The 21,561-nt window shown below is 45.2% G+C and overlaps 1 protein-coding gene across 1 annotated transcript; it reads right to left on the bottom strand.

Annotated features, from left to right (window-relative positions):
* Window positions 1-471: 471 nt before the first annotated feature.
* LOC137420864 (trypsin inhibitor ClTI-1-like) lies at window positions 472-21,305 on the bottom strand. Its single transcript, XM_068106320.2, has 4 exons — window positions 20,962-21,305; window positions 13,210-13,253; window positions 5,335-5,447; window positions 472-683 (listed from the first exon to the last, which is right to left on the bottom strand). Exons 1-4 carry the CDS (start codon window positions 21,032-21,034, stop codon window positions 638-640), a joined length of 276 nt encoding a protein of 91 aa, XP_067962421.1. The 5' UTR covers window positions 21,035-21,305; the 3' UTR covers window positions 472-637.
* Window positions 21,306-21,561: the final 256 nt, after the last annotated feature.

The following is a 21,561-nucleotide window of genomic DNA, read 5'->3' as shown; positions in this document are numbered from 1 at the left end:
CATGTCCTCTTTGAAAATCATTTTGCAGACCCCAGCTCGAGGTAGAAGCATCTGATGTCTCTTCCACTTATATCTGTTCCCTCTCAGGGGACCTTTAAGATAAAACATAACTGTGGAGTTGACATTAAATATCCATCGCCGCATTCACATCAAATTCGAATTTCTCGTTTATTTCTGCATGGTGAATTTGAATGGGTAGTACAAATTTTCCTTATCAATTTTGGAATAAATATACTTGTGATAATTGAAATGATCCCTCCGCAATTTGGTGGTACAATATCATCGTTTGGCTCTTGGTGATTTGTAATATGGCTAATATTTCTTGGGTCTCCCCCCAATCCCACACCAAACCACCCTCCTTAGGCCCGGCCTCTGGGTATTGATTAATATATTCCATGACTGGAGACTTTAACGTTTAAAAAAAAAAATTGGAGACAAGTTACCACTGATCCAAGTGACGTTACAATGCAGAACTTTTGGTTATATTTTTTATTGTGATGACGATACTCCTATTCTCATATGGCATGACAAAATGATTTTGCTTTCACATTTTTTGTTAAATCAGGTTATACTAGAAGTTGAAGTTTAAAAAAGCATCTGCTGAATCCTCTGGGAATGGGAATTGAAGCATCTTGATTCAGCATTCACCCCTTTTCCAGATTCTTACATTGACTTTGTTCTTCCTGGAGACAAACAGCAAAACAGTATGTTCATGAAAAGTTAAGATTTTGTTATTTTGGGATAGACTTTTACATTATCATACCACCCTCATGCTTCGTCATTCAGTTCTACCTTTTTATGCCATCTTATTATCAAAAATAGAGCAAGATTATGAGAGTTGCAAAGAACAAGGCAACAGCGAGTTATGGGTCATCACCCACAATGGAGAATAAATGAAACACACCAGTGGGGCCAGGGCTGAGACATGACGAGGGTATTGGGTAGGGTTAACCAGAATATGTCGGGGAAGGGCAGGGTAATGAGAGCGATCACATTCCCGGCAATAACAACTTAACAACTGGAGGGAGAGAGGAGTTGAATTAATTAGCTTGTTTACTCCCCTCCAACTGTTTGATAGCAGTATTGTCTGTTTACCATAATCCCTAAACTTCAAGCCTCAAACACATGCCTCTGAGCCGTCTAGCCTGTATTGGAATCCCAGTGTTTCGCAGGCAGGGTGATTCATCAATGTGTGTGCCGTCCCTCGGGTGGACGCTAAATGCACGTCCCGACTGCCGACATTAGTTGCTGGATGTTAAAGATCCCACGGTGTCCTTCACGGAGATTAGGCGAGTTATCACCAGCACCATGACCAAATTAACAAGAAGAAAAGGACATAAAATGTCATAGCCCCTGTGGTTTTAGTAATTTTGCTGTACGGAGTTAAAGGCAGTCAGTCAACCATCTTTGGTCGGATTACAAAACAAAATATTCTGCACATGTATAATTAATCAATCATGTATTGTCTTTGTGCCAAGTTTGAACAAAATCGGTCCATGCATATCCGAGAAATAGTTGAGGACATGTTCAATATCGGGTTTGTTTACAACTAACATGGCCGCCAGTCCACCAGTTGGCCATCTTTGATCAGATTGCAAAATAAAGTGAGGTGCACATGTATGGCATCATTTACTGGGCTTCTGCCAAGTTTGAACAAAATCAGACCATCCATGTTCAATAAATGGTTGGACACACGTTTAAGTAACAAAATGGCTGCCAGTCGGCCATCTTGGAAGTCATTCCAAAATAAAATGACATGCATATGTAAGCTATCATTCATTATCTGTGTGCCAAGTTTGAACAACATTGGTAAATGCATGTCCGAGAAATGGTTGGCGTGTTGCAAATTGGCGTTTTTTTTCATGCCTCCACCCCCGAAGGTGGCAGGAGGTATGTATTATGTTTTAGTGTTGTCCATACGTCCCTCCATACGGGCTAAACCTCGTTTTTCTCAGCAACCACATGTCTGTCTGATTGAGACGAAACTTTCACGGTAGGAGTGACACCCATGCATAATGTTTTTATGATAATTGTGACATCATAGGTCACGTGGTATGGCAGCCATCTTGGATTAAACGCAAATAATAAAAATTTTAATTTATTGGAAACCGCTGAATGGAAAAATTTGAAACTTGGCACATTGTCAAGTACTCCCAATGGGGAACAAAAGCATGATGACATCATAGGTGAGGTGGTATACCAGCCAAAAATCTTTTAATCGAATTCCTTATCCTAAAAATCTGAAATTGCATGCACATGATCTCTGACCCATTTGTATTAAAATATTAAACTTATGACATCATAGGTCACATGGTTTGGCAGCCATATTGGATTTAACCTCAAACCTTTTAAAAAAGTCTTCTCCCAAACCACCAAATCGATTGACTCAAAACTTTACGTGTGTCATCGATTAGGCTTGGCGATTAAAAGATGATCACGAAAACATCATTGGTCACATGGTGTGGCAGCCATATTGGATTGAAGGAAAATATTAAATAATTATATCTGAAACCGCTTACCCTTTTGATGCGAAATTTTACAAATATCATCTTATCATCTAACACCATTGTTGCATATAGTTTGAAAATGATGACATCGCAGGTCATGTGGTTTGGCAGCCATCTTGAATAGAAAAACGAACGTAAATCTGATCAACACGAAACTTCACAAGTGTTGATCAGGGGATTTATCAGGGGATCAGGGGAAAGGAAGTACGGTGGTCCGGGGGGGTGTAAAGTTTGAAGGTAAGCAATTGAAATTGTTATTACTTTTCTTTTTTTTAAGACACTAAACGGGATATAATTGGGAGGAATTGAAGGCGAGGTAATGGGGTTTAAGAGAAAACAAGAGGGCTGAAGGTGGTAGTGAGACTATAAAAAACTATAAAAACTATAAAAAGTGAAACACTATAAAAATATAAAAAATGAAAAAATTTGACGAATACTCACACAAATTTTGAAACAAAACCAAACTCGGAGCACACAGCAAACACAGAGACTACAAAATAAACAGCAAAAACGCAACAAAAACGACCGGGAAGACTCATCTTTGAGGAAGTTGGTAGAGGCGAAAATCACACATCCAAAGCTCAGAGTGAAATAGAGTTGAACTGAAATCCTTATCCAAAGATCTGAAACTTCATATATCTAATCTATGACCCGAAGTGAGGGAAGAATTAAATTTATGACATACATAACCCTTGCCAAGAAAATGTGACATAATAGGTTGCATGGATGATATGGGTATATGGGCCATAATAGTAGCGTATTCAGTTAACGATTGTATTTTTGTTTTGAATGAATGCGTGAGGCGAGACTATGCACTCCACGAATGCCGTTATAGTTGGAATAACACTTATGGGGGACAACACAGGAAGCCCAAGGGGTTTGCAATAGAACACGTCATGGCATTTTAAAAGTCACAACTTTGGGATGCCCTACTTTTTCCCCCCTATGATTACCATAAATAGGAATGTAACCAAAACTTCACTGTTTTATAATTTCTCATTCATTATAGTGGAAAACCTAATTAATCCTGCTTCCGGATACAGAAACAAGTGAGCTGCACTTATCAAATGACATAATCATTGAATAACCACATGTACTCAAGCCAACGAGAGATGGCTTGGCCTGTTGAGTGCTTAGCATTATTGGCCGAGCGCTTAGCTCACGATGCTGAGATCCCAGGTTCAAATCCCATAATATATTGTTGTGGATTTGAGAATTGTTGTGTTTTTGTATTGTTGTAAGTGTGATGAATTGTTGTACATATCACCCTCCGTAGTGTAAAGGTCAAAAGGTCGTCCTCGTAGTTACTCAATATACAATCACGTAGCAAATCATAGATCTCCCTGTTCAGTAGTTATCTCCTTATTATGTGTATTAGTTTAAGGCTTTGTCTTCCATTAATTGACACTCCATTGCACCGAATTCAAATAAGGTAGATTCCCTTCCAATTCCCCTTTTGTCAGCCATTGCCAACTGCATTGGGTGGTTTTCTGCGTGCGGTTTTCTGCATTCGCCGCTGCTGCCTTGGGACCGTGTTTTTCGCTGCAAGACTCCATTGAGCACGAGGTCATCTCGGAGCAGAAGGTGGGAGGAGTCAGCCCAGCGCCAGGAACAAGGCGTGGCCTTGCCAATGCCTCCTCTAGGGGTGGGATCGGTCAGCCCTCGCGACCAATCAAGGCCGAGGCGAGCTCACCGATGGGCGTGTCCTGGAGGCCGGCGGCTTGATCGCCCGAGGCGCAATAAAAGCGCGCGCGCAAGCCTTTTGAAAGAAACACGCAGGAAGATCTTTAAGAAGTCGGCAGATGCGTCAGAGAGCGAGCCCATCACGCAACGCCCCCCCAAGAGAGATGAGCTTTGACTCCACCACGCAGCTTTGACTCCACCACGCAGCTTTGACTCCACCATGCAGCTTTGACTCCACCATGCAGCTTTGACTCCACCACACAGCTTCGACTCGCTGCTACGCGGGAACCAGTTTGCGGTGGCATCGGTGGCCGTCGAGGTCCAGGCCGACGTCCCGTGCAGGATCAAGCCCCAGCCAGCGTCCAGCTGAACCTTCCTCTCCCTCCAGCCATCCACCTCCTGCCATTCCTGTCATCATCCCCTGTGTAAGTGTGCTCGTAGTCTGTCTTTTGTCTTGTCCCTGGGAATAAGTTAAGCTTGTATAAGTAGAATTGCACTGTTTCTTCTTCTTCTTCTGTAAATTGCTTTCGTTTTCTTTCCTTCTCCTTGGTTACTTTTGACTTGTACATAATTAGTTAGTAATAAATTATATTTGTTCCTCCTAACTTGCCTTTCTTTCCTTTACATCCGTTTCGTCCTTGTCTTTTCCTCATTGAAAACCTGTGGCGCGATTTTGGCCAACGTTTCAGGATCGGGTTTAGTCTTTGGTAATGGCTCGAACGTCGTGTTGCTAACACCGCTCGGCAATTATAACATCGAAAACCGGGGTTCGAGCGGGAGTCCCTCCCCTGCTCGCGGTCAGGAGTGGCACTCAGGTCCTTGGGACTTTTTGTAGACCAAATACCCTGGCTGCTCCCGACCGGGAGGAGCGTTGGGACCCCCAGGACTCACGTCGGTCAGTCGTGGACAAGGGGATTGATCCCCCCTTCTTAAGGGGAAAAAGGCCGACGGAGAGATCCGTAACAATATATTATACAAAATAAATTTTTATTGTTTATCCTATATACAAAATCCCTCAAGTCCTTGCAATCAATTCCTGTCAAATCGGACATTATTTTTTGTTTCACATGTGACATGTTCAAGTTCCTCCAAGAGACTAAGATCACAGAATAAAAAAGAAGAAGAAGCATAAAGGACCACTTACAAGTTCTGGTCACAGAGTATACATTCATTCGGATAAGTTTGCTGGTCTGTTCCACACAAGGGAAAGTATGCTCGATGACAGTAGGGTATGCTGTATCTGTCGCATTCTGGGTACTAAGTACAACACAAGATAAAAAAATTAGAAATTTTGTACTTTACCTTTTTATACATGAGAAATTTTTTTTGGTAAATAGCAATTTATATAATTAGAATGGATACAATAATGGTGACACTGACCACTTCATTTCTCATCTTTTCACCTACCCTTACTCTTTTTGTTTCTTATTACATCTTCATCCCCTTTGCACATGCAATACATGACCCCCGAACCCATCCTCACCAGTGAGCTCGTTTTTATGGAACAAGTAAGGAGATGTGATCCCATGCAAATTTGTTGATTGCCTTTCTCAAATGCGCAGTGTTATCAAGTTGTGTAAAGACATAGTAGAGTGAAACACACCATCATGAAGGTTGTTATGATTTGCTATGAAAAACAAAATGCTACCTGCAATAGAAAATGAATGACAATTTATTTCCCATTTGGTTAGTTTATTGGACTGCCTTGCCTTAAGCATTTTTTAAATTAATATTTATGTGAGCGGGCACCCCCACCTTCCGGGTGGGAGTATCCTTCTCAGTTTAGTAGGAGCAGGCTAGATTACAGTGCCATCAGAAAGTATTCACACCCCTTGACTTTACACATTTTGTGTTACAGTCTGAATTTAAAATGTTTTAAATTGAGATTTTTTGGCACTGATTTACATGAAGTATCCCATAATGTCAAAGCAGAAATATATTTCTATAAATTTTTACAATACAGTTAAAAATGAAATACAGAAATATCTAATTCACACAAGTATTCAACCTCGAGTCAATACTTCGTAGACGCCCCCACCCCCACCCTCTCCCTTCCACAGATCTACCGATGTCCCTGTTCTCTACTGTTGTTGTGCTTGCATGATTTCCTTTCTCTCCCGCTCCCTTTATTGTATGCCTTATGTGTGTGTGGTGTGGTGTGGTGTGGTGTGTGGTGTGGTGTGGTGTGGTGTGTGTGGTGTGGTGTGTGTGTGTGTGTGTGATATATGACAATATAGAGCAGATTGAAGACAATGAGGGCTCGTTTTGGCAGAGCAATAATATTGCACCTTATTTTATTGGGAATTTAACAGTTAGACCAAAGTAGGGATACTCGAACGTTGGTATCTACGAGTTCTCATTTGGGGGATGGGGATCTGGTGTGAGTTTCTCAACCGCATTTGGGATCATTCTTGGCATCTAAGACGGAGTAAATTTGGCAGTGATTACAGCTTCAAGTCTTCTTAGGTATGTCTATAATCTTTGCACATCTGGATTTGGGGAGTTTTCTCCCTTCCTTCCTTGCAGATTTGCTCAAACTCTGTGAAGTTGGATGGGGAGTGTCGGTAAACAGCAATATTCAAGTCTTTCCACACAGATTATCAATGGGATTCAAGACTGGGCTTTGGCTGGGCTACTCAAGCACGTTCACATTCTTTTTCTGAAGACATTCCGTTGTTTCTTTGGCTGTATGATTGGGGTCTTTGTCCTGTTGGAACGTAAATCTTTGCCGCAGTCCAAGGCCTTTTGCACTCTGAAGGAGGTTCTCCTCAAGGATTTGCCTGTATTTGACTACATTCATTATTCCCTCTATCCTTACAAGTCTCCCAGTTCCTGCTGCTGAAAAGCATCCCCACAACATGGTGCTGGCCACCACCATGCTTCATGTTAGGGATGGTGTTAGATGGGTGATGAGTGGTGCTCAGTTTCCGCCAGACGTTGTGCTTTGCATTCAGGCCTAAGAGTTCAATTTTTATCTCATCAGAACACAGAATCTTTTGCCTCATGTTCCGAGTCTTTCACGTGCATTTTTGCAAACTCCAGGTGTGCTGTCACATGCCTTTTTCTCAAGCATGGCTTCTATTTGCCCACTCTCCCATAAAGCCCAGATTTGTGAAGGGCTGCAGAGACTGTTGTCCTTCCGGCAGGTTCTCCCATCACAGACAAAGAGACAAGAAGTCTGTAGTTCTGTCAGAGTGGTCATTGGGGTTTTGGTCACCTCCCTGACCAAGATCCTTCTTGCCCGGTTGTTCAGTTTGGTCAGACAGCCAGTTTGGCCAGGAAGAGTGGGCAGTTCTATATTGAATTTCCTAATGATGGAGCTCGCTGTGCTTTTGGGAACTTTCACACTTTATAAATTGTTTTATACCCTTGTCCAGATCTATGCCTCCTCATAATTCTGTGTCAGAGTTCTATGGACAGTTCCTTCGACTTCATGGTAGAGTTTCTGATCTGACATGCACTGTCAACTGTGGAACCATAAATATGAAGGTGTGTTTCTTTCTAAATCATGTCCAATCAATAGAATTGGTCACAGGTAGAGACATCTCAAAGATGATCAGAGGAAATTGAATGCACCTGGGCTCAATTTGGAGTGTCATAGCAAAGGGGTTGAATACTTAATGACAAGACATTTCAGCTTTTCATTTTTAATTAATTTGTAAACAATTCCACTTTCACATTATGGGGTATTATGTAGATCAGTGACAAAAAAAAATCGAAATCCATTTTATTTTCAGGCTGTAACACAATAAAATGTGAAAACAGTCAAGGGGTGTGAATCAAGGGGGCAGGTGCACTGAAGTAAGGTTAAAGTACGTGCTCGTCTGTTGGTATTGGGTGGCCATTTAATAACAGTTTTGGGGTTGAACCCAGAGGTAGAACTGGGTTTGGAACCTCTATGTAGGCCTAAGAACTTTGGAATGTCAATTTTGGATTTTCGGTGACATCTACGTTTGCTCTGTTATAGTAAGGTTCATCATGGCATAGGCGGCACCACGAGAACATTTATCACCCATCCCGAGTTGCCCTTAAGGTGGTGGTGGTGTGTCCTTTTAAACTGCAATAGTCCAAATGGTATGGATGCTACAGCAATATTATTACCCTGCGCTCACGAAGTGAAAAACAAGGCCGAGCGATCAGGTCCGTACGTACGTATGTCGTACGTGCGTCTGTATTTTTAAAATTATTTTTCTCGGCAACCGTTGGTCTGATTGACACCACATTTTCACCATAGGAGCGCCTCCTCCTGTATAATTATTTAGTGATAATCATGACGTCATAGTTCACGTCGTACAGGGGCCATCTTGGAAAAACCCTGCACCTCTATATCTCTGAAACTGCTCCATAGAATAAATTTAAAACTGGCTCATTGACAAGTACTCCCCATGAGGAATAAGAGATGTTAATGATGATGCCATTGGTGCCTTCGTTAGGACGTCATAATTCGACAAGTACGACGCTTGATCCGATCAGCATGAATCTTTTTCCTCTGCAACTGTTAGTCTGATGGGCACTAAATTCTCACCAAAGGAGCTCCTCCTCCTGTAGGATTTTTAAATGATAATTATGATGTCAGGGTCACGTGGTATAGGCGCCATCTTGGAAAAAAAACAAAAAAAAACGTTGCACCTCTATATCTCCAAAACCGCTCAATGGAAAAAAAATTTGAAACATGGCTCATTGTAAAGAACTCCGTATGCAGAATAAGTTTTGTTAACGGACATCATTGTTGCTTTAATTATGACATTGAAGGAGTCCGGGCTCCAGCATGATACGGACAAAAGGATGGCAAGGCACAAACTCGTCCGAGAAGATATTTATTCTCAAAACCAACTCGGGAACACTCAAAAGCCCGTTTATCGGGCTGCATTATAAAGCACAACCAGAAACCGAAACCGAAAGCCACGCCTCTCAAGCGAGGCGTGCTTCGGTGGTCACGTGATCGACAGGTGTAGCTGATTATACCCGCACGCACGGCACGCTTTGGTGGTCACGTGACCAGCCACTCTGGCGCCGCGGATCCCCGCCGGTGACGTCACCGGCTGGAGCAAGGAGATTCTGATGCTGGTCTTGCTTGGGGGACCCATGGGTCGCTACACACGCCCCCCCAGAATGGACTTGGTCCAGGGAGGTCAACCTGAGGGGGGTCCGGATGACCCGACCGAAACGACCCCTGGCCAGTCACGGGGGGGGGGGGGGGTCCGGTGTGGTGGCGGGGGGTGCAGGACGGGGGGCGGCCGAGGGGCCGGGCAAGTCCTCGGGGGAGGCTGCCGAGGTGCCTCGCGGGCCTCCCGAGGTTGCAGTTCGCGGGTGCAGTGCCGAGAAGGCTCGAGCGGTGCACGCGAAAAGCGGGTGAGCCAACCGAGGGGCTGGTCAAGGCCTCGGGGGAGGCTGCCGAGGTTCCTCGCGGGCCTCCCGAGGATGCGGGGCTGGTCAAGGCCTCGGGGGATGCAGTGGACGGGGGGCGGCCGAGGGGCCGGGCAAGTCCTCGGGGGAGGCTGCCGAGGTTCCTCGCGGGCCTCCCGAGGTTGCAGTGCGCGGGGGCAGTGCCGAGAAGGCTCGAGCGGTGCACGCGAAAAGCGGGTGAGCCAACCGAGGGGCTGGTCCAGGCCTCGGGGGAGGCTGCCGAGGTTCCTCGCGGGCCTCCCGAGGATGCGGGGCTGGTCAAGGCCTCGGGGGATGCAGTGGACGGGGGGGGCGGCCGAGGGGCCGGGCAAGTCCTCGGGGGAGGCTGCCGAGGTTTCTCGCGGGCCTCCCGAGGTGCAGTGCGCGGGGGCAGTGCCGAGAAGGCTCGAGCGGTGCACGCGAAAAGCGGGTGAGCCAACCGAGGGGCTGGTCCAGGCCTCGGGGGAGGCTGCCGAGGTTCCTCGCGGGCCTCCTGAGGATGCGGGGCTGGTCAAGGCCTCGGGGGATGCAGTGGACGGGGGGCGGCCGAGCGGCCGGGCAAGTCCTCGGGGGAGGCTGCCGAGGTTCCTCGCGGGCCTCCCGAGGTTGCAGTGCGCGGGGGCAGTGCCGAGAAGGCTCGAGCGGTGCACGCGAAAAGCGGGTGAGCCAACCGAGGGGCTGGTCCAGGCCTCGGGGGAGGCTGCCGAGGTTCCTCGCGGGCCTCCCGAGGTTGCAGGGTCGGAGAAGTAGTTGCGGTTGTATTTGTAGGTGCGCAAGGGTGACGAAGCGGCCATGCCACGAACGTCAGTGCGCGCGAAGGTGACGAAGCAGCCGTTCTGCCAACGTCAGTGCGCGTGAAGGTGACGAAGCAGCCGTGCCTTCGGAGGGTCTTAGAATAGCTTCGCCCCTCCGGTCGTAGAGGAGGAGTCGAGCGCGGTGCGCGAACCTCATAGTCATGGCCGTCGTTGTTTCCGAAACTCCGGCATTTCGAAACCGCATTCGAAACTGCGCCCGAAGCCGTGCGGGAGAAGCCGGCGTCACCAGCTTAGGTGGCTTCCCTGGCTAGGGCGTGCTCGCCGTGTCCGTTCGCAGCCCCCGCATCCGTGCGGGGGCAGTCGGGGTTGCGTGTTCAAATTCGGGGTCACCAGTGAAGGAGTCCGGGCTCCAGCATGATACGGACAAAAGGATGGCAAGGCACAAACTCGTCCGAGAAGATATTTATTCTCAAAACCAACTCGGGAACACTGAAAAGCCCGTTTATCGGGCTGCATTATAAAGCACAACCAGAAACCGAAACCGAAAGCCACGCCTCTCAAGCGAGGCGTGCTTCGGTGGTCACGTGATCGACAGGTGTAGCTGATTATACCCGCACGCGCGGCACGCTTTGGTGGTCACGTGACCAGCCACTCTGGCGCCGCGAATCCCCGCCGGTGACGTCACCGGCTGGAGCAAGGAGATTCTGATGCTGGTCTTGCTTGGGGGACCCATGGGTCGCTACAACATCGTATTTTGACAAGTTTGACCCTTAATCCGATCATTTAGAAATTTCTTGAGTGTGATCTAAGCACAAATTATATCGGAGAATGTAAATTTATGATGTCATCGATCACGTGGTCAGGCAGCCATCTTGGATCAAAGAGAAAAACCCTTCAAAACAGAAGAGTTGGCTCGCACCAAGTTGACTGCGCAGGGTAAGTATTCCATGAATACCATATAGTTTGGTAAGTAAATAGAGGATTTTGACCAGGTGATGATGAAGGAATGGTGGTGTTTGTCCAAGTCAGGATAGAGTGTGTTTTAGAGGAGAATTTGGAGATGATGATGTTCTTATACAGCTGCTGCCCTTGGCCTTCTAGGTAGTGGACGTTGTGGACTTGGGAGATGCCACCAAAAACATTGCCAAGTTATTTCAGTGCATCCTGTAAATAGTACACATTGCAGCTATGGTACACTGCAGTGTTGCCGGTGGTGAAGCGGATGGATATGGTCAATGGGTGTAATAAAATATGAAGAAGAGAACAATGAACAATGGGGAAAGTACCAATGAAACTAACCATTTTATTTCGGATGGTATCAGGCGTGTTGAGCGTTGCTTCAGCTACATCCGTACAGGCAAGTGGACACTGGACAGTATTCCATCACATTCTGGAATCGTGCCTTATAGGTGGTGGAGTGGTGGAGAGGTTCTGATGAGTTAGGTGAGCTACTCACCACAGAATAATAGTGGGAGATTGAGCAATTGGAATGCCATTAAATATCTCTTGTTAGACATGGTCATTGCCTGACACTTGTGTGGTGTAAATGTTACTAATTGCCATATATAACCCAGGCATGCACACTGTCCATGTTGTGCTGCATCTTGACCTGGACCACACTTGTACAAGTTATTTTGAATGGAGCTGAACACTACAATAATCAGGAAACAGCCCATCTGATCTCATGATGAAGGGAAGGTCATTTCCAGATTAGAGAAATACCAAAAGTGATGTGCTTCCTGTAGCATGCAGAAGTTCACTCCACATGGTTAACTTATCGTGGGATATGGATGATATCCACGTACTGCTGCTATACTTCCTGTGATATGCAAGGAATTGTCAAAAATAGTTTTGTAAACACGGTGATCTATTGCTTTAACGGCCTTAATTATTCCCACCTTGGGTCGGCCAGGGAACGTCTTTGGTCCAAGTCTTTCACGGTGACATTTGACATTTGACGATTTCCACAGGAATTTGTTCAGGGTGCTGGTGATAACTCGCCTACTCTTCGAGAAAGACTGAGATTTTATGTCTACCAATGCTGCTACAGCTGGCAGACAGCTCCTCCAATTTAAAGTCCATCGTTTCGCATTTAGCACATGTGCGTTGATCCCTCACCCTGCATGTGAAACACCAGAGAGAACGTTTATAGCTGCTTTGGGATTCAAACCCAGGTTTGAAAGCTCAGAGATAAGTGCATACACCTCTCAGCTATCCTGCCATATATTGTGCCTTTTAAGGAACAACATCCAAGGAATTAAAGTTTCAATTGCCCCAAAACCACTTTCACACTGCTTTTGTCAAGGATACATGGTGGATATTAGGCCTGGAAGGACATTTGAGACTTGGAGGTATGTACAACTCGCCTCTGCGCCGTCTCGCTCTGGTTCGAATCCTGACCGTGCTATAAATTGTCACCCTGGTGTTTCGCAGGCAGAGTGAGATATGTATGACATCCCTCGAATGGACTTTAAAAACTGGGGCTCCAGTCTGCCGATATTAGTTGATGGGCATTAAAGATCCCACAGTGTCCTTCATTAGGAGTGGACAAACTATCGGCAGCACCCTGGCAAAAGTCCAAATTGATGCTATAATCTACAGGGGGCACTGCATCAGCGGTACAGCCAAACCGCAGCAAATGATGCTACCTGCAGCTATGTGCTCCCAATGAAAGGAGATCAAGTGAGAGCTAATCATTTGGAGTCATGCCAGCGCTGTGAGATGGAGGTGAAATTGTTCAGGATCTACTAATTACGGTACCCACAAGTTCATGCAAAAAGCAATTATTAGAATCTTAACCCAGATCGTCAAACTTGTTATAAAATAGATTCTGACTTTAGTAACGAGAATGAAAAAGTTTCTTTATCACGACAACTCACTTGTCCTTCATTCCGCCTTGGATCGTGTTGTCCGAATGGTGCACCTGTAAGGCAACGTAGCATTCCGCAATCAGTACCGGACAACCACACTGCGTGGTGCGATGCAATTAATAAATAAATGCAGCTCAGCCTTTAGCTTGCAATCGGTCCCGAAAGATCCATCGGGAAAATGAATAAATGCCACCATTTCCCCCCATCCCATGAGCTTTGACCCATGCACATGACACGTGAGGCAGTAACTCAGTGTTTTGGCAAAAAAAAATTTCCGGCGTAGCCCATCGGGCAGAGCCGTCTAGAACAGTGTTTGTCCGTCTGTATGTATGTATATCCCCCCCAAACGTATACCAATCAGAGCTGAGAATCTGGTCACATGACAGGGTGATGTGATTACGTCTGATGTCATTACAGCGGTGCTGCGGCTGACTCTCCATACACCGCCATTTTGATTTATATGCTGTTCATGCCGAACATATCGTCAAACCTGTCATATATCACAATCACCATGCTCTACCTTAACGTTTTTCATTCAGTGTGAAACACAAACAAACCGATTGTTAAAATGACCATCAAATATCGAAAGCATCGGCGTAACGGCTCTTCCAACAATGCATTACGTATAGGCCTTAGGCGTTATGACTCACCTTCAACTTGGACAAATTAAGCCCAGGTTTCTTAATACAGTCATATCGTTTCAGTTGTATCGTTTTCGTAGTAATAATAATATTATAGTAAATATAACCATAACAATTTAATCCCAATGTCGTGAATGGAAAGTTGATGGATTGAAGTGGTGTGAAAGCGGAAGTAAGGAATTCACCTCGGTTTTTTAAAAAATAATACAATTTTCGTAATAATAATGTAACGTTATTATTATAGTAAATCTAATCGTAACACTAATCCCTTTGTAGTGACTGCAACGTTACTGGAGGTTAAATATATATCTTATATATATTAAACTACGGGAGCGGCAGGAAAGGTCATTCCTATTTGGGGTGTATAGATTACAGTCGATCTATGGTTGGATCTCAAGAACATTGGGTGTGTGTTCATTTAAAAAGTTTCTTGTGGAGAGATCGCCAAGTAATTTAAGCAAGCACTCCATTGAAAACCGTTAAGGAACAACTGGCTTGGCAAGCACTAGCTAGCTGCTTGGTAAATGAGCACACCTCCAACCCCTGTGGGGTATATAGATTACAGTAGATCTTCGCTCAGTTCTATAAGTAAAACTTACCTCATGGATGTCTGGATTCCTCCAAATTTCTTTGTTTAATGTTATAAACAGCATTAGCGACTGTTTGTGGTTTATAATATTGTTGCAGTTCTGTGTTTTTACAAAAAAAGGTTAATTTCCCCTCATAGTTTAGTTACACTACAACATGTAGCCTCGTTTAAGCTCAGTTATTTCATAGTAAATGTAAGCGTAGACCTTTCCTATGTTAGTTTTGCATTGAGTAGAGTAATGAGAGTTAGGTCTCCTTCCGATGCTTATGCTGCCTCGATGCTTTTGGATTTGGCGCGAAATACCACGAGGCCAGCCTGAACAAGTCGATCAAGGCCAAAGGAAGGCGGGACAGGAAGAGTGGGAGTGACCGGTAAGCACGAGCCGCCAATCAGGGCTCGAGGGGAGTGGCTTACCACTGCGGCAAAAGGTGTGGTTTGGAACATTCGATGCAGGCCAGGGTGTGGCGATATAACCCTGTGCCCACCTGTGTGTACCTGTATAACGATATAACCCCACCTCAATTGTGAGCCGGGGTCTTCTGTTGAATTGAGTTATGAGGAGAGACGCACTGTGACAAGTTATGAGAAGGGAGGCAGACGAGTTACAAGTTATGAGCTCGGGTGAAACGCGCATGAGTTACAAGTTGAGTTCTCGGTTGAGCTTGAGTCAGATCCTCCGTTGAGTTACGAGAGTGAAAGCGCGCAGTTGTATTAATTGCGCTGTGAAAGACAGCCGTGCCGGGCTACAGAGACGCACGAATATTTCCTTCCGCCTGCATGCTTTGCCAATACACGCACCGCGAGGATCCTTCCCGCCTGCCTGTCTTCACCGGGGAACGTGCGGTGACCGCCAGAGGGCCACGCCGGGTGAGCTGTTCCTGGACGACCAAGGCCGGCGCGTTCAGCACATGAACATTTTCTTCCTTCATCCCCCTGTGAGTGTGAATGGGCCCATTGTCTGGGCTTTATGTTTGCCTATTTAAGACTGCCCTGTGTCTCTGCTTCTTCTACCAATCATTGTAAATAATAATTAAACCTGTTATTTCTTTGATTCGATCGCTTTTGTCTCTCCATCATTGACTAAGCATGGTACGAATTATATCGCTCTGATCGGGTTCCAATACCAAGGTAATAGCACGGACCACGTGGTACGCAATCCGCTCGGGTGTACTCAAATTACGCGTGGTTTGTGCGAGACTTAATCCCCGCTTCTGCGGCGGCGTGGGTACTTAGGTATGTGCGAACATTGTCCCGAAACCCTGTCCCGCGTCTGACCGGAAGTGGCGACTCAGTCTTGCGGTTGCGAAGACCCAAGGAGAACAAGGGGCTTAATCTCCCCTTGGTAAGGGAACGGGGTCGCGCAAAACCGTAACAATATTTTACAAGCCCAGCTACGCCGCTGTTAGACTTTTGGTCTTGTTTTTAAATAACTGCAAGTAAAGTAAAAGTCTTCTTGTCAGTTCATAGCCAGCGAGACACTTAGGATTGGAAACTGTGCCAACGCAGCTCGATGTCAGTGCCACAACGTTCCCCTCTCCGTAGTTCAGCTCTGAGCTTCAGTGTTTCACACTGTTCCACACTTTCACACTCCAGAATGAAAAACAAGAAGACGTCATGCAGAGCACGATACTTGCAAAATCCACCCCTCCCCCCCAAAAAAGGTTGCCATGGATACATCAAATTGTCCATTTCATCAAGATAAAAATTGACGATCTCAATCAAATTAAAAGTCAATCAGATGTAAATTGATGATGTTTCAGATAAAAATTGATATTAGAAGGTTGATCTTGAAATGACCTTTGACCTTAAAAAATAGTTGGTTTCTCAATTCAGTAAGGCACTGTGCAATGGCTGTTTCATTTTCAAGTCAATCGGATGAAAAACGACAATTTTAGAAATTCGACCTCAAGATGACCTTTGACCTTTGACATCAAAATCAATATGATTATTTATGACCAACTCTATCATCTGGTGAAGATCGGTTGAAAATTGTGACCTGTAGGTGACAGATAGAGAGAATAACGCACAAGACCAACCAATATACTTGAAAAATCTTCGATTTTGCAAGTAATAAAAGAACACACATGGCAGTTCCTACAGCTGCCCAGATATCAAATGTCCATTCTCCCTTTAACACCAAATAACAGAAATGTCACCTGATTTGATGTCAGGAAAACACGGTTCCCATGGAGCTAAGAGACCCCCAACACAGCAGCACAGCCCAAAAATAAATTAAAAAAACCAGATTATTTATTTCAAGTCTATGGATCAAGTGTCACATCAACAGTCGGCCCAACAAGCAAGGATATCATGTGTTGTTTGAATCGTCTCGTGTTTTGCTTGAGCTGTGACGTCGGGATAGAAAGGGGAAGGGTGTGGGTGGGAAGAAGTGCACTCCACACACCTGCAGTGCAACACTCAAAACGCTTTTCACATACAGTGAACCAACTGGGAACTAGAACGGGCACTCGGTAGAGCGCATACCTTCGCCGCAGCTACTGTTCTGTACTTGGCATGGGAGTGTAGGGAACAGAACAGTGAACAGTTTGGTGCTGATTTCATGCAAATCGGATAAGAATTGACCGAGTTATGACAAAAAACGCACATTTTGCAAGGTCGTGACCCCCCTGACCTTTGACCCCCAACCGCTAACAAGGGTAATGTCTTCACTGGGTCATGTCGTATATCACAAGATCGGGCATTGAATTCTGAACATTTTGGCATTAGTTGCATGCCAATTGGATAAAAATTGACCGCGCTATGGTAAAAATACGATTTTGACCTTTTCGTGACCTTGACCTTGACCTTTGACCCGATTGCTCCCAAAATCTAATCAAATGTGTCCCGTATAATAACCAATCATCCCACCAAATTTCATGCAATTCGGTTGAATACTTTTTGAGTTATGCGAATAACATACACACACACACACACACAGACATACAAATAAATACACAGCGATCAAAACATAACCTTCCGCTTTTGCGAAGGTAATTAATGGCACCGAACATACCATTTTTAGGATGAATGGCCTGGATTAAACGACAGACGATGACAATTTATAGACCAAACCCGACTTTAACACTAGGAAGGCAAGAATTTTTTATCCCTCCGCCGACGAAGGCATTATGTTTTTGGATTGTCCGTCCGTCCTGTGATAGGTTTTCGTTACCATGATAACTTTAGAACAGCTGAAGGGATCCAAGTCAAACTTGGTACATGCATGTATAATGATGTAAAGATGAACTGGTTACCTCCGCCACCTCCACCCTGTCTGTCTGTTTGTCTGTCAACAAAATATCTGAAAAGGTTGTGGACGGATTCGGACGAAATTTGGCAGAGATGTAGCGTATGTGACAAGGAGGAAATGATTAGATTTTGGTGAAGATCTGGATTTGGTTCCAGCAACTAGAATTTTTAAGTGATTCGTCACCTTCGGGAGATTGGGACAAAAACGATACATAGCAGGATATCTCAAAAAGTTGTGGACGGATTTGGACGAAACTTGGTGGACAGGTTGGGTGTCTGACAAGGCCAAACAGATTCGATTTTGGTGAAGATCTGAAGATGGATTCGGATATGAGAATTATTTAATTTTCTAAGTGATTCTTCACCATTGGGAGATAGGGCTAAAACCAACATATAGCAGGATGTCTCAAAAAGTTATGGATGGATTTGGACAAAACTTGTTGGACAGGTAGTGCACGTGACAAGAAAGAATCAATTAAATTTTGGTGAAGATCCGGATCCACCTAGTAGATTTTTAAAAGTGATTCTTCACCATTGAGTGATATGGCCAACTAGGTGGAGGTATGTGTGCTCTCTACTGAGTGCCATTCTCGTTATATTTTGGGGTTAAAGGTCATGTTCGGTCAAAATCCTGTTTACCGATAACTCGTTCCGACCGAGAACCATTTCGGCAATCATTTTGATTGTTCAAAAACTGGAAGAGAGGAATTTTTAAAAATAAAAGTCAAAGTGACTGTTTCGGCCATCCTAACGTTAAATGAGACCTAGTCAGGGCCCTTAGGGATATTTTGGTTCAAATTCTTCAAAAAGCATCAAATTTGGCGCAGATGTTGCCCATGCCATACTCTTTCGATTTTTGACGGGCGCCAAGGGCGGTATGATCCGGGGACCATACCGGTCCATCCCGCCATGTCACCTGACCTATGACGTCATAATTAGGATATGCATCCAATCACATGGCGTACTATAAGTGGTCAAAGTTCAAAATGAATCGATCGAAAAATGAAGGCAGGGATCCATTTTTAAGGTTTTCATAAAATCCAATATGGCCGCCAGGTCACATGACCTATGACGTCATATTTATGACATGTATACAATCATGTATACATGAACCCGGATCATGATCGCACAAAAATTAAACACAAGGATATGGCATACAGTTCATCAAACATCCAAATCCGTACCTTTGTAATTAGACTGATGAACTGCATATGCCTGAAAATTAGGAAATAGACATGTAAATATTTCCTCTAATTGTCAAAAATAAGGTCAGAGTTCGATTACCCAACCCAGAAACATAAAATGGTGAACCTCGCGTAAATCTTGACAAAAAACTCAAAAACCGACATGTTTGACTCAAAAATGACCTTTAAGATGACCTTGAGGGTTGACCTTGACCTCGAATCATCAAAATAACATCATAATTGGATTCCTCGACCTCGAAAACCCCTGAAAAGTGGTATCATACATGATTCCAACCCTTTTGGTTATTTAACTGATTTTCCTCTAATCCGGGTGGCGGCCATTTAGTATTTCGCCAATATGGGGCCCCCTGGGGGGGGGGGGGGGCGCCCGTCAAAAATCGAAAGAGTATGGCATGAGCAACATCTATTTGGTGCTTTTGGAAGAATTTGAACCAAACGGCCCCAAAATATCCCTAAGGGCTCTGACTAACCGATGTACGATTGTGTACACAATGTCGAGTGTTATGCAAGGGTTTAACAAGCCAAGGTTTTGTTATGGTCGTGTTATGCTACATTTCGGAGGAGTTCTATTTACGTTTTGTATCCCATTAATAGGCCAGAACATTTCGTCCTCGTCACACACCCAACCTGTTCCCCAAGTCTCGTCCAACTTCGTCCACAACTTTTTGAGATATCCTGCTCACAGACTGACAAACAAGACAGGAGTGAAAACAACCAGTTTTGTTTTGTGGTGGAGGTAAAGATGACATTGCATATTAGAGTCGGCCATCTCCCCCTCTTCCTGATCATTCTTTACTCCCTCTCACCCCAATCCTCTAACACTCCCAAAGCAACTGTGCAAAGGTGAGGAATGAACATGCACCGACATAGTCCGTGGGCTGAGTAGGGTTTACATGCACCCCCTCCCCCCCCCCCCCCCCCACAACTTAACTTCCCGGGTATGTCCATGTACCCCCCACCCTAGGGGTTAGGAAAAACCATGTTAACAGAAAAAAACTCATTCCCAAGGTACCTCCCACGCATATTTTGATGTTACCCCCCTGTGTCAGTGATTTCCGAAAATTAGGGGTAGGCGAAATTCAAATGGCCATAACGTTTTACCTCGTCATCCTATGGTTGCATATGACCCCTCAAAATGTTTGTCCTGGGACACTCTTTACAATGATATGTGTTATATGCAAATGAGGTCACCAGAGGTCAAACTATGAGGGAATGAGTTTTTTTTCTGTTAACATGGTTTTTCCTAACCCCTAGGGTGGGGGGTACATGGACATACCCGGGAAGTTAAGTTGTGGGGGGGGGGGGGGGGGGGGTGGGTGTATGTAAACCCTACTCAGCCCACGGACTAACAGCAAATTCACCTTTTCATGAGACTCTCTTTCAGACATCACATCACCAATCACCCATCCATACCCAACCTACCATTGCTTCCAATATTCCTGTTCCCCGCGATCTCCAATGTTTCTAGTTCCAGGTACCGATCCAATTGCAATTTAAACCTATCTACTGTTTCTGCCACCACTATCTTTCCAGGTAGACCATCCCATGCATTCACTACCTTGCTAATCAAAACTCTAAATTAAAACGATTCAGTTAAACAGAAAGTTGTTGGATTTCGACTTCGCTCGTTTAAAATATTTCTACAACAAACGTCTGCCAACCCAAAGTTCCAGGTTCAAATCCTGCCAATCATATTTACGGACGATGAGTCGGTGAAGGCACTGGTGACGTCACATAGTCACACGTGGTACAATTTGAATTAAAGGGAGTGGGGGATCCGGTGTTAACAGATGAACATACGTTTAATTTATTTGCAATAATTAATAATTTCGTTCCCATCGGTTAAGGAGATCACGTGGGATGATCATTGATCGGGAGGTCAAAACTTCGAGGCACGCACAACACATTCCTGGGTTTAAATGTTAACCTCCTGGAGCGATAACTTGTATTTCGTCACCGATGTTTTTCAACATCGGGTTACAACATGCACGAGCTTGGCGTTACGTGCTTCCAAGCACGAATAACAAGTGAACGTGTGACAAGACAACACCAGGTCATGACTGTCCGAACGACCTACCGAGCACATTGAGAACGAGGCACATGGTGGTGATCGACAGGAGAAGCAGGACGTGCGACGAGGTTGTTCGCATTTTGTCGATTATCTTGCCTTTGCAAACTACGTGAAATGGTAATGAACTCGGTCTCTGGAGTAAACTACACCAACTCTTTCAATCAGAACGCCGTCACTTTAACCGTTAATAGCTCCGACAAGACACCCTTTTATTCGTGCGCCGCCCCTTTGTAATCGAGCACCGCCCATTTCACTCACGCACCGCCCCCTTTGGAATCGAGCACCGCCCCTTTGTAATCGAGCACCGCCTATTTCACTCACACACCGCCCCTTTGTAATCGAGCACCGCCCATTTCACTCGCGCACCGCCCCTTTGTAATCGAGCACCGCCCATTTCACTCGCGCACCGCCCCTTTGTAATCGAGCACCGCCCATTTCACTCGCGCACCGCCCCTTTGTAATCGAGCACCGCCCATTTCACTCCCGCACCGCCCCTTTCTCTCACGCACCGCCCCTTTCTCTCACGCAGCTGAGCACCCCGAACGATGCCACCCTCACCAATACAAGTTTAGGTTTAACAACGATAACTCGATGAGCTCAACTGGC

The sequence above is a fragment of the Myxine glutinosa genome, chromosome 2, assembly GCF_964187855.1.
Source record: "Myxine glutinosa chromosome 2, kmMyxGlut1.1, whole genome shotgun sequence".
Taxonomy (NCBI): Eukaryota; Metazoa; Chordata; class Myxini; order Myxiniformes; family Myxinidae; genus Myxine; species Myxine glutinosa.
The sequence above is the reverse complement of the archived record's forward strand: the minus strand, read 5'-3'. Positions and strand labels throughout refer to the sequence as shown.